General features: G+C 35.1%; 1 protein-coding gene across 7 annotated transcripts in view; it reads right to left on the reverse strand.

Annotated features, from left to right (window-relative positions):
- LOC111424643 (protein tyrosine kinase 2 Fak) overlaps positions 1-14,843 on the reverse strand; it is a 109,881-nt gene that overhangs the window by 19,790 nt on the left and 75,248 nt on the right. For all 7 annotated transcript variants that reach the window (XM_023058259.2, XM_023058258.2, XM_071197690.1 and 4 more), the window contains one exon: positions 5,393-5,522. In XM_023058259.2, the coding sequence (XP_022914027.1) occupies positions 5,393-5,455 (63 nt within the window). In that variant the 5' untranslated portion in view covers positions 5,456-5,522. The remainder of the gene's footprint in view (positions 1-5,392; positions 5,523-14,843) is intronic.

A 14,843-nucleotide genomic window follows, 5' to 3' on the forward strand; every position in this document is an offset into this window, starting at 1 on the left:
CTGATGTCAGACAAGAATATGCGCTATCTGCAATACTGTTCGACATGGAAAGAAAAGCACCACCTCGCCTATGCAGTGGATGCGGCAATACCATGTCCGACAAGAAGCTCCTTAGAAAAAGCATCCTAACAAACATAGAAAGCGAAATAAAGGAAAGGTGGACAGAAAACCAGTTATAGAAAGCAATTTTTGATAAAACAAGTTTCTCTGGTATTAACGATGCCTAATGAGAGCATAATGTTCCACAGACTCTTTGTGGTTGGATTGAGAACACTCTTAAACATAGGATAGTTAAGCTTAGGGCTGGCGATATTAGGCTCCAAGGAGGAGTTACTCGAGGTTGTCCACAAAGGAGTGTACTATCCCCACTTTTGTGGAACCTCACTCTGGATAGCTTCTTGAAACGCCTCACTGAAGCCAACTTTACTACAGTTGGTTACGCAGATGATTTAACCATTCTCGTCAAAGGCAAGTACATAAACGTGCTTTTTGATAGGATGCAAGTAGCTCTCAAATCGATAATCTTGGTGTGACGAACAAAGGCTCTCTGTGAATCCTAAGAAGACAGAGTTGATTCTTTTCACACGGATGAGGAAGTTTAGCAAGCCCAGAATGCCATCCCTTGCTAATATTCTATTGGTTTTGTCAAAAGAAGTCAAATATCTGAGCATCACACTTGACAATAAAATGACATGGAGAGCCCACCTAGATAATAGAGTAAAAAAAACGTACGTTTCATTCGGTTTGTCACCCAAAAATGCCCTCTGGATTTATACGGCTGTAATCCGACCTATGCTTACATATGCTGCACTTAATACAGGTGCGCTGTGGACTACCCCCACTGCAGCCATGGAAAACATGTTGAACCTAACGCCACTTCATTTGTTCATTCAAGACGTGGCACTGGTGACCATGATTCGACTGTAGTAATTCTAATGGGTGGGAGAGATAGTAAAAATGCCATTCTCTGGAATGAAATGGTGGACAACTCACCAATTCTAGAATGTAAAACGGACGTCACACCCCTACAACACATTTTTACGAAGAAACATCTCACCCACCCAAGTTCCACAGAAATAGAGGAAAAAAACTGGAAGGAGCTGGAACCGGAGTCTTCTCGTACGATCTCCGAATCGTATCTCCACGTATTTGAACCTCTAGGTAAAAGTACAAGCGCACCGTCATACAGGCCAGTTAATTGCCATACAATCATGGTAGGTAAGACTTTCACAATTTACACTGACAGTAGACAAGCTATTTTAGCCCTAAGTAGAATAACAATTACCTCAGGATTTGTTATGGGTTGTCATCTGACATTGGAGAAGGTCGCAGTGCATAACTGTGTTATACTTCAATGGACAAAAGGACACTCGACTTGTTTAGGTAACAAGCACGCTGATAGGCTTGCCAAAAGGGCTGCCAAGCGAGTGCCATGTTCGCCTGAACTGATAATCGCTCCGTCCTTATCAACTCAGATTGAGATAATTAACGATTTTACCCACAAAAAGTGTTTATTAACTGGTGGGATAGGGTTAAGGGCTGCCATCTGTCTAAGGAAGTATTATGTTATCCCTCAGCAGAGGCAGCCATGTCTTTCGTAAGGCTTGGTAGAAACGCTCTATGAACTGTAACGAGAATCATCACGGGTCACTGTAAGGTAAACAAGCATCTTTATAACCTTAAGCTTACTGTTAGTCCTCTCTGCCGCCTCTGCGAACATAGCGAGGAGACGATTCGACACATCTTGTGTGACTGCCCCACTCTGCAAGACCTCAGAATGAGAGACTTCGGAGAGAAATAGCCGAGCACAAATGGCATCAGGAACACACCTCTGAGTTGTATCCTAGCCTTCGGAAATTCCTTAGGCGGGTTGATGTAGCCGGAGAGAGTACAGGAATCCTCCTCTACTATAGGATGTACAAATAGCCCGTTGGGGCCTAGGTGCTGTATGCGGAAGCATACCCCCTTTCCTACATATATACATACATCGAAAGCAACCTAACCTACAAAAAGCAATTGAAAAATAATATACCAACAATTTATGTCAATAAAATGTTACATCCCCACGATTATTATTACACTGTCTAACTCTGCGAGACATGCTCTGAATGAGATGATCAGTGGTATCTTGTGGAATCTCATCTTAGGTTTGTTGTAGCCTGTCCCGTTTGGATCCCAAATATAATAACACATAACGCCTAAATAACCCACACATGCTCGATAAATCCAGAGTGCGAGTAGGTTAGGGGAGAATTTCAACTCCTTCTTCGTGTAGTAAGTTCTGACAAATGTGGGCGATATGAGGTCGGGCGTTATCCTGCTGGAACATGATGTCAGAGAGTTGGTTTAGCCTGGGAATTATGACGGGCTGTAAAACCTTGTGGATGTATCGGTGTGTATTTAAACTGCCAGGGATGACAACTCGATCTCCCGATCATTTTGCCACAAACAGAACCGGGATTTATCGCTAAACATTATGTGACCCTATTCATCGATCCAATGTTGACTCCATAGAAGTCTGGCTGTTTTGGAAAGTTGCGTCAAAGGAAGACGTCGTAAAGGTGGGTATTAGTGGAGATTAAAAGATGAAATTCGTTGGTACATACTGGTACAAACATTCTCCGTGACACTATCTGCTTCAGATCTCTCATCCAGTCAACACCAATTGCAGCCAAAGAACGAAATCTGTCTCTAAGACTCATTTGTCTTAAGACGACCATCTTCACGTTCGTTAGTCGCTCGAGGACGACCGCTTCTAGGACGACGATGTTGGTCATGACCTCACACCACACTTAGGCCCCATTAAGCTCCTTGTGCATCCTCCCATTACACACTCTGGTCACATCAACTAGCCTAAGGTTTTGCCAAAAGCTAGGACAGCTCCTAGAGGTTGCATTCTTGAAATCATCTGTGGTTGGCCATTCCTCACCGAAGGTCCTCATTTTGAGGTCGGTCAGAGAGGGGCAATCGCACAAGATCTGTTTAACCGTCTCGTCATCTTATTCAGAGGCTCGACAGAGAGGACAGTCAGCAAGATTCATGTTTTGAAGGTACTTATTTACCTTATAGTGTCCGTGAGGAGACATTTATGCCAAGCCCGACGAGGAACTGAGCTGTTGACTCGATATGAGTAGGCAGCTAAAGAGTTCAAAAATTCTCGCCGTTCAAAACTCCAGGACCAGACGAGATTGCACCGGACCTTTTACAATGGGGACTGGAAGACCTGTTACCGCACCTGAAGAATATTTTCCAGGGATGCCTGGCGATTCGCTACGTACCGGGAAGTTGGCGTGAAGTCACGGTCAACTTTATACCTAAACATGGTAAGCAAGATTACTTCCTTTCGAAGTCCTATGGACCAATTAGGCACTCCACCTTTCTATTGAAAGCGCTTGAGAGGCTTTGCGATCGATACATTAGAGACTCCTGTCTGCGTATTAGGCCACTAGACTCTAATCAAAATGTTTACACCCAGGGAAAGTCTACGCTCACGGCTCTTCACCCAGTGATCAGTTTCGTCGGTGGTGCACTAGACCACAAGGAGTTCGCCCTGGGGGTTTTTATTGACGTGGAAGGTGTTTCTGAACTACCTTCTCCGGAATTAACGACGCCTTGTTAGAGCATAACGTTCCTCTGGACCTGTGTGACTGGATTGAGAGCTCTCTAAGACACAGGATCGTCAAATTAAGGGCTGGCCAGGCCACTCTTCAAGAGGCTGTCCGCAAGGGGGAATACTTTCTCCACTTCTGTGGAATCTCACACTCGATAGCATTATGAAACGCCTAAATCTAGCCAGTTTTAAAACCGTTGAATACGCAGATGACCTGACAATCCTTATAAGAGGTAAGTACAGTGTGTTAATTAATTATCGTACCAGACGTCATCATTGCAAGTATGCAACCAATATCACAGTGCAATACGTATCATACGCAAATCGCGTATTGCAATAAAAATACTGTGATATTGGTTGCATACTTGCAATGATGACGTCGGGTACGATAATTAATTAACACACTGTATGTTAACGTACTCCTCGGCAGGATGCAGCAAGCACTCAATCTAATTGAGAATTGGTGTAATAAACAATCCCTTTCAGTCAATCCCAAGAAGACAGAGATGATTCTTTTTACACGCATACTAAAACTTCACTTAAACTGTCTACGGAAGTTCAGTACTTGGGCTTAATAATAGACAGTAAATTAACGTGGAAATCCCACCTAGATAATAGAGTTAATAAAGCTTGTGTCGCCTTCGGCCAGTGCCGGAGGGTTGTCGGGAGGTCTTGGGGTTTGTCCCCCAAGATAGCCCTGTGGATTTATACTGCCGTGGTTCGACCAATGCTAACCTACGGTGGTATGGTGGACCACGCAGTCTATGCTCGAAGCACTGTGGAAGGATTTCGATTCAATCTTCAACTAATTCCACGAGACAGAATACCTGCCGCGTGCAAGCCAAGAATCCGCTTCTTTCAATGTCAGATAATTGGTTAAACCGCGATCTTCAACCAATTCTAGGCATTGTTAACAATCGAAGAAACAACGTTCATTCACTAAATAGCATTTATTTTGTGATGCAGTTTTTAACTTTCTTATTACAGATTGTGTTTCACAGCTAAAAACTTACATATCTTTGTGTATCGATATAATGTTTTTATCACCGACTTTTTACATGCACCTAGGAGTTTTGTTAAGATTTCAGCTTGATGATTCATCATTTTCGAGGTGTTGCAATTCTTTTGGCACGTAGTGTAGATTAACCAAACATAGTTTCAATTAATATGAGGTTTTTTCTGTTCCATGATTGCAATTTCGGGTGTAATCTTGGTATCTTACGTACCACAGAAAAGTGGCAAGAATTTTATTGTCAAGTGCATTATAGCGACACCAAGGGCTGTTGACGCAGTACAGTGTGTTAATTAATTATCGTACCTGACATCATAATTGCAAGTATGCAACCAATATCACAATATTGGTACGCAAATCGCGTATTGCAATACCAATACTGTGATATTGGTTGCATACATGCAATGATGACGTTAGGTACGATAATTAATTAACACACTGTACTGCGTCAACAGCCCATATTGGGTACGATAATTAATTAACACAGTGTATATCTATTAGTACAAGATGTATAACGGAGAGAAAACATAATAGATGCTCAATGATGATCTTTTATCATATTTTAATTCTAAATATTTTGTGTATATAGAGGATTGAATCAGAAAATTAATTACTAAAAATAGATTGCAACAGAAAATATTTTTTCTTCCATATACATATTTAATTAATATAGTTTAAATAATTGATTGAATTTGTTAATAAATTTAATTAAATACGGCATAATTTAGAGAATTATTTAACTTCAGTTGTGATTTATAAATTTTACTTACTTTTAATGTAGACCTTTCAGCTGATGCTGGACTATGTTGTGGTGATTTCTTTGGGCTATCCATGCTGACCCTGGATTGGGAACAACGTACGGGAGATCCGACGCTCACGGCGGTTGCCGGCGGCACATCACTGAAAATAAATAAAAAGAAATCAAACGTTGGTAAATAAACGATGAAAAACCCCGACCAATTATCGGAAAATTCAAAATCGATAACCAGCTAGTTCAATTTTCGAAGCGAACCGATGTCATGTGGCGAAACCCAAACGAAGTTTGCTGTTATTACTGCCTCTTCGACGGCAACACCACGCAGACTTTAAATTGAACCAGATTGAAATTTATATTGGATGTGGACTTTTAATGTGGAGGGGAAAATATAAAATAATTTTTATATAGGTGTACCTAAACACCATCGACACAATAAACATAAATTTTAAAAGATTTTAGACGATAAAGGTTAATGATTTGAAGGTTAAAACAATCAAGTTAATCTGATAGAACATAAATAAAGCTTTAAAGATTATAAAAATATAGTCATTTATTAACAAAATAATATTTATCTTCATTATCCGAAAAAAAAAGAACCAAAAAAAAAAGAAGCCACATTCTTCAAAATACACAAAAAAATTCAAATCACTTAGAAATTTATCTTCGTTTAAAACATATTATTAAATCGTTTTTTGATCCTTTAAATCCATCCAATTCGAGTACGAATTTCTCGATTGCATTTCAGCCATCATAACATTAACCATATTAACAAAATCGACCCAAGCAATTGAATGTTGTCTTAAAGAATTATCATCGGTTACGATTTCGTTTTTAAAATCAACGATTTCTTTAATAACGTCATGTTGAACTTGATCCAAAAAGAGTTTTAATTCAAGAACGCTTTCTTTTATTTCTTTCATTTCTTGAGATTGTTCCTTTAATAAATCGAAAATATTTTCCTTTTCATATGCGTAATTTAATCGATCCCGATCCATATCTAAAAATTTCGTTAATAGTTTCGGAATAATTTGATTCATAGCGATGTTATTTAATGTATTATCATTCAAATCCGTTTTAATATCTTCTTTTGAAATGTTTAGGTACGTTTTTAGCTTCATATCTTGTCGAATTAAATGGGAAAATATCGAGGTTATCACTAGATTAACAAAGATGAACCAAAAGAAAATTAGGTGGGTGAACATTTCGATTTCGGGTTGATCGGAAGATGATGGTTTTTTATTTCCTCCGGGTTTAAATGTTATTTTTCGAAGATTTTTTAGGAAATGGGCGTTGTATATTTGGTTGGGAATTGATTTTTTGGGGGTGTTTTCTTCTGGGAGGACTATTTCGAAATTTTCGCTTGAATCGGGATTATTTTCAAGTATAGTCCAATTATCACTTTGCTTTGTATTTAATTGATCTGGTTCCATCTTTGTTGATCAATTTCCACGCCAAATTTCGTGCAAAAAAAATTGTGGCTTTGAGAAATTTTCTGCAGGTTTTTTTTGACAGAAAATAACGTCAAAAAAAATCTTATCTAGTATTAAACCTTCTAGATTTATATTGAAAAAAAAGTGAGTGTTTACTTCTTGAAATTCCATTTGGTTTCGATTACCTTCGAAGAGGTCTTTTCTCCGCGTTAAACGAAAAGAAGAGAGAAAGAGAAAAAAGTTCAGAAATCGTTTTGCGCCTTAGAATTTGATGGCTGATAATTACGGGGTCTCGATGTTCGAGCAGTTATTGCCTCAACGTCCTGAAAACTATAGGTGTGAAGAGCGATTATATACACGTGGAAAGTAGGCCTAAGAAGAAAAAGGTCAACAGGTCTAAAGATACTATCTAAAACTATAAAATTCTAATTGATAAAAAAATAAAGAAGCACGGGAAATCGAACCTAATACAAGGTATGGAAAGGCTTCAAGTTTAATTGAATGGTTTCATAACCGTTACAAAGTAGTTCTAATGATAAGTTTCGAGTTCTTGGGCTCATTTCTTTTTACTTCGTTTTCGTTTCATTATCTATAAGTACTAAAGCAATTACCATTTATAAATAGCACTCATTAAATATACTTGAATTAATTTAAATCTTAGTTTTAAGTAAAAAAAATTTTTTAAAAATCAATCAAGAAACTCAATGATATCATAATCTGGTAAAATCCACCTGCAGAATGTAAGCACGAGTGAAGTAGTAATAATAATAACCCAAAGCTGAGTAAACCGTTGAGTAACACTATCGTAATTATTAGATTGTGAAGGTTGCGCGCACCGGTTTGTATATAAATAAATTAACTCGTGATTTTGTAAGAATGTTTCCTGTGGTGCACGATCACCGATTTGATAAACGATATCGGAGTCAAAATGATTTATTTTCAATACATGGGTGAGAAATCACGATATAACATTATTGATGTAATTGTTTTAAAATTTAAATGTTAATAAGATTTTTGTTAAGTAATATTTTAATCACTAATTAATTATAAATATCTGGAATTCGGTGTCACCTCAATTATATGGATTAAAAATAGGGAATTCAGGTCAAGACTACTTCAAGCAGATAACTTCCTCTACAAGTGTTGAGGGGAGTACAAAGGAGACGTCATCGTAGGTACCACCAAAATAATTAACAACAAAAATACCACCAATACATCTCCAAAGTGCTCTTATTAATGTAATATAAATTACAGATTACTTATTTATTATTTATCGTTATATTTTTATAATCAAATCTATACAGGGTGATAAAAAAAAGAATGTAAAATATTTAAAGAGATAATAGTATACACCAAAATAATTGAACGGTTTCGAAGATATGGTTTTCTTATCATAGGTGGCTAACATTGTGAAAGAAACATTGACTATTTGATTGTTATCATTGCATAAGTTTTCGTTTGCTATGGTTGTTTACTCTAACGCAGAATTAACTGACATGCATCTTATGTATGGTTGTGCTAATGGGATTACCACCGAAGCTCGGAGATTTTATACTGAAGCTTATCCAAATCGCTACATTCCTCCAAATCGTATTTTTGCAAGAATTCACCAAAGATTGCGTGATACCGATTCATTAAGCAGACAATCCGGAAGATCATGGTCGGTATCTACTCCTAGACCACAAAAAGAAATGCTGGCATGGATAGAGGTAGGAATTAGTGTTCTTCTTGTTTGGAGCATCCTTCACATGGAACTGCTTTATCCGTACCATGTACAACGAGTACAGAATTTAAACCCAGTTGATCTTCAAGCACGTTTAGTTTTTTGCCGCTGGTTTCTACACAATGATACTGAAGACCGTTTTCTTGCCAATATTCTTTTTACTGATAAGACCGTATTTGGGCCTATAAAAATCCCCATGGAATAATAGAATCCGGACATCACATACGTTTTTTATTAAACATTTGGATGGGAATTGTAGGCGACAGGTTTTTAGGCCTTGCTGTTTTACCAAACCGATTAACAGGCGCTGCTTATTTAAACTTTCTGCAAAACACAATGATTAATCTTTTTGACGACAATCTCTTAGAGTAAAGGCGACAAATTTGATTTCAGCACGATGGTGCTCCACCTCATTTTTCGATTGCGGTTAGAAAACATTTAAATCAAACTTTTCCACGTAGGTAGATAGGAAGACGCGGACCTGTATGGACTGCAAGAGCGCTTGACTTAAACCTTCTAGACTTCGTTTTCTCGTGAATACCGTCCAGCAGCTGCAGTTACGAATTAATCAACAATGCCAAGAAATTGGAGCCAATGAGGAGATTTTAGAAAGAGTTTGAGTATCCTTCAGACGAAGATGCCGCATCAGTTTGGATATGGAAGGAGAACATTTTGATCATCTTATTTAACATTATTTTTTGTAACATAATAAATAAATTCATACATTCCATACCTACGAAGCCGTTCATTTACGGATCCATGTTTATTAAGACATTTTTCTTTATTTTGCTCCATACTATTAACACTTTAAATATTTTACATTCTTTTTTCACACCCTGTATTGTTTAGAAGTAGGAGTTTAAGCTTTAATTTGATGTAAAAATCATGGCTTAGTATACAGAAATAAAGTCACAGTGATTTTTTGATTTATTCAATTTTTATTCGATCTTAGATGACCAAAATTACAAATTTATTATTTATCGCAATATTTTTATCAACCAACCTACATATTATCATATATTGTTTAAAAGTAGAGAGTGTAGGCTTTAAATTGATATCAAAATCATGGCTTAGTATCCATAAAGTTACGGCGTTTTTTTAAATTTCTTCATTTTTTATTCCATATCAAATGATAACCAAAATTATAGATTGATTATTTATCGCATTATTTTTATAATTAAATCTATATATTATTAAATATTGTTTAAAAATCGGGAGTTTAAGCTTTAATTTGATGTAAAAATCATGGCTTAGTATCCAGAAATAAAGTCACAGCGACTTTTTAATTTATTCAATTTTTGTCGTAGATTAGATGATGACCAAAATTACACATTACAAAATTACAAATTTATTATTTATCACAATATTCTTATGAACCAACCTACATATTATCATACATTGTTTAAAAGTGGAGAGTGTAGGCTTTAATTTGATGTAAAAAACATGACACAGTATCCAGAAATAAAGTCACAGCGATTTTTTGAATTTCTCCAATTTTTGCCTTAGATTAGATGATGACCAAAATTACACATTTCTTATTTACTATTTATCCCAATATTTTTATGATGCAACCTATATATTATTATGCATTGTCTAAACGTAGAAAGTTCAGGCTTTAATTTGATATCAAAATCATGGCTTTCTATCCATTAATAATGTCACCGCGATTTTTTTAATTTCTCCAATTTTTATTTAAAATAAGGTAATGACCAACATTACAGATTTCTTATTTATTATTTATCGCAACATTTTTATAATCAAACCTGTATATTCTTAAGCATTGTTTAAAAGTAGAGAGTTTCAACTTTAATTTAATATGAGAATGATGACTTAGTACCCACAGATAAAGTCATAGCGTTTTTTGAATTTTTTCAATATTAACTTCCTATTCTTTCTTATTTCTAAATATTTTAATAAGTTTTAACCAAATTTCTTTTTACAGATCTCCATTTTATAACAATACTGGATAAATACAATATTTATAGTATATTGTACTTGATTTAGAGGAATAAAAATTTAACTTAATTCGGTGCCTCCTCAAATATGGATTAAAAATACGGAGTTCGAGTCAAGACTGTATAAGCAGCGCTCCCACTTTTTATTTCTTATAACCTCGTTTCAAACCTCAAGAATATTGGTTGTACCCAGCCCAAAAACGTCCCAATGTGGGAACTGTCAGAAGCAACATCGTGCAAATTACAAAGGTTGTAAAAAACTACTGAATCTATCTAGTATTCATAATGTTGAAATTGCAGCACTAACCAACTATACATACTTCCCATATAGATCTGATCACCAACTAGAATTGTTAGACATACAACTAAGCAAGCACTTCAACAGACACATTTAGTAAAGTGAAATGAAATAAACTGGAAATAATTCTACGAACATTGTGCAACCAATCTAGAAAATCATCACCACCTAAGCTGTAAACAACAAATTGACGCAAGACTTGCAGAAAATACACAAGCAATTGTTAAAAACGCAAAGAACCAATAATCAACACCGCTTCCTCCAGCTTCTGTACTTAACTTTTAAAGGCAAAGGATTGCTGGCAAAATATTTAATTCAAGGAATATGTTCGAAATCCTTATATAAATTATGGTAATTTGGTTTCCTTAATGCAAAAGGAACCGATGGTTTTTCCACAACATCCAGCTACATCATCTCATGGGTGTCGAATTAAATCTTTTGGGGGTTACAACGTGGTCTGAAGGAAAAGATTGGAATCTGGAACTTTGATAATGATCCCTCTATTGCTGAGAATGAAAATGGTGACTCCTATGCTATCGCAAAGATGATAAAAAGTACACGAATTCAAAGAAATTAAGTGATTGTCTCGGTTTATATGATTTCCCTATTAGCTAACATGATGGAACTCTCGATGGCAAACGCCTCAGTCTCAAGCTTGCTTACTACATATACAAGATGTTTCTGTAAGTCGTGGTATAATTTTCATAGCAAATACTAGAGTTAAAATGATGACGATTCGAATAAAAATGTTTGGTCTAAATCCATAAATGGCTAAGATATAAATGACCTTCAAAGTTAAGAAATTTTTAAACAAGTTCTTAAATATTTTCTTGTCTTAACGCCACTTTACAGTAAGCAATTTTTCTTGCATGTAAGGTAATTTGGTTTTACATTTGGCAACTATTAACTGCAATATTTTAGTTCCAATTAATGCTGCACATATTTTTTGTAAGATTGAGGCTCATGTACACAAACAAACCAACAAAACCGTTATATTTTACAGTGGCCAACACAAAAAGTAACTAAAAAACTGACCATACTTTCAGCGCAAGTGCAAGAAATGTATGTCCAAACCTATCATCTGCAAGTGCAAGAATACCAAAAAGAACGCGTTATTTGCGCATGCGTACAAGATAAATTACCGCAATATTTCTTGCCGGCAATGCAACTTGCGAACTGTAAGTTGAATTTAGAAAGATAAAAATTGGCAAACAGTGCAATGTTATTATGAGAAATCGTTTAAGATCACTTTTGAAAATATGCAACCACGGGATCAATGCTATACAGGTGTTTCACTTTTAGACATTTTTAATTAGACGCATCGTTTTCGAGTTATTCGCAAAACGATACAACCTCGATTTTGATATGTTTGCATTAATCGTAGGTGCCTATAACAACAAATTGTAAGCAAAACAGTTGAGCAACTGTCAAATTATTAGCCAACATACTTTAGTACATTTCGGAATATCCAAAAGCACGGTATGGCATATCCCACACGTTCAGCAATTGCATCCATACCACTTGTCGACAGTACAAGAATTAAAAATTGCTGATTATTCGTTGTGTGTACAGTTTTGCCATAGTATGATGGAAAAATGTACTATTGATGCTGAGTTTTTAGAAAAAATACTTTTACGCCACGACTTACAGAAACAGCCTGTATATCATCTATCTGTATAAAATAGTAACTAAGGTCGCTTGAGGTTAGATCAATTTTGCTGGTTTGTAATATTGACATGGTGATTTTGAAGCACTCCTGACTTTGACGAAAGAACCCAAGGAAGATGTATGAAGAGCTTCATGATATTAAAGAATGTTTCTGTACATTCATGTATTTTGGAATGCGGCAAATGGACCCTATTTTGCAAGTAAAGAAGTAATCTTAAGTTAGCATCCTTCATCGTGCATCACAGGGGAAATTTGATGATGATCAATCTGCTCAATCCTCTTGCTAGACGAATAATATTGGATCATGGTGGACTTCTCAATTCAACTTAGCAAATGTATCCAGAAATCACTGTTTGCTGAGCAGAAATTTGACGTAAGACAGTATAATTGGCATTGGAGATCGTGTGAAAATGCAAGATCATAGAAATAGATTCCGAATTAATACCTTCAAAGTTATGATAGCCATTGGTCTTTAATATCGCGTTTATCGTTTTATGGCATAGGAAGAATTTATCCTTGTGGTACCTATTCCAAAAAGATGAGATAGCTTGGTGATAGAAGAAATGATATAGAAGTAATAACTTTAATTAACAAAATAGTTTCTGGCCAAACTAACTTAAACTAGATCTTACTATGTATGAGATATTAGCAGAATATATTAGAAGAATAAAGATGGTGTCTTGGGTGTTTGTTGAGAGTTTGACGTACAAAATTAAAACGTACAGGATAATTTGTAGGAAAAGACACATATTTGTGTAGCCTTATATTATAGCTACTAGCTCCTAAGGATACACAAATTGTTATTTGTTGTATTGTATTGTTATTGTTATTTTAATTGTTATTGATATTTATGGTACACATGAAAAAGAATTAAGTTGTAAAAAAATCTGGTTTAATCGAAATATCAAGAAAATAAATATTTATATGAGTCCTACATCATTTACTTTTAAACGATTTATTTTTTTCACGATTTATTTATCGAACTATTCTAAAAATATTTTAAAAGATAAGCTTGGTTCAATACTTGAATTGAGTATACTAAACATACTTAATATGTTGCAATGTTTAACTTTAACAGTATTTTAAAGCAAATATTTCTCAACTTAAAATATTTACTATTTTATTAAATTTGATTTAGAAAAAAAGACTCATAAATTGTATAACGAGTCTTCTATATTTAAAGTTCAAAAAGTTGAAATCTATTTCGGTTAAGTTTTGGGTTCAAAATCCTTTATGAACAAGAGAGACCCACTTCAAAAAGTGTGGACGGAAATATTTCTGGTCTGTAAGTGGACCAGTTCCTTTGGCACTATTGCCAAGATACGAAAGAGGCGGGTATTTTTGAAATTTATTGACGAGTTACCTTAAAACGTTTAAACACCAATGGCTCAATAAAACTTCAAAAACCAATCATGTACACAATTTATAATGTGTTAAATTAAATCGACAATACATAAATAAATTTTTAACCAGGCAGGATTTTGGTGAGGCAACATGTTAAAGTTGTAAGATTCAAAGATGAGTTAATAACTCATAATCCACTTATCGTGTACTTAAATGGTAAAAATTGTGTTGGACGTCAGCTTATCGATCCAGTATTTTACATAAATTTAACTTGCGAAAAAAGCTAATTGCGCATAACTTAGGTTCAAACTTCCATATATGCTTTTATGGTATAACAAAAAGTAAACGAAAAAGTGTACTTGAGTCAAGTACACGTGTATTTTGAATCTGAATACCAATACATTTCCATAAAATACTCCAAGTTCACTTCTTTCTTCTTTATTTAAAAAAAATCAATAAAAAAAAAATAATTTAGGAAAAACTAAAAGCATCGATGATTTATACTAACAACAATTTCTTAACAATAACACGTCATTAACTAAAAATGTATTACGGATTTTTTATCGCCTACATTTTAATACATTTATTTGTGTGGTACGTTAACCCACATCATTGTGACGTGATTATTTCATTTTTATTGTAACACATTGTGAAACTTGGCAATTAAATTAGGAATGGTTCTTGACCTCTTCATGTTTATTGAAAATTGCAAACGATGATTTCGCACGGCGTGAAACCGATAAACGAGGTTTCACATTTTCGCCCCATAATAAAACGGCGTTTTCAAGTCTCGTAAACCAAATGTGCGTAAACCATCAGAAACGGCCGTATTTCATGTTTACGACTGATTCTGGTTTTACACACATCGCAAGGAATCAACAATAATAGCTTATAAACGGCCATATGTAACGAGAAATTATCGTTTTGTTTCTAAAGAGCGATAAAAATTATAAATAGAGTTTTCATATTTTCATCGAATTCATATTTTTAACAAGTTTAAACAACAACAATACATCGTGTTTTTGTATATATTATAAGAGATAAAA

Source organism: Onthophagus taurus, chromosome 7, assembly GCF_036711975.1.
Source record: "Onthophagus taurus isolate NC chromosome 7, IU_Otau_3.0, whole genome shotgun sequence".
Taxonomy (NCBI): domain Eukaryota; kingdom Metazoa; phylum Arthropoda; class Insecta; order Coleoptera; family Scarabaeidae; genus Onthophagus; species Onthophagus taurus.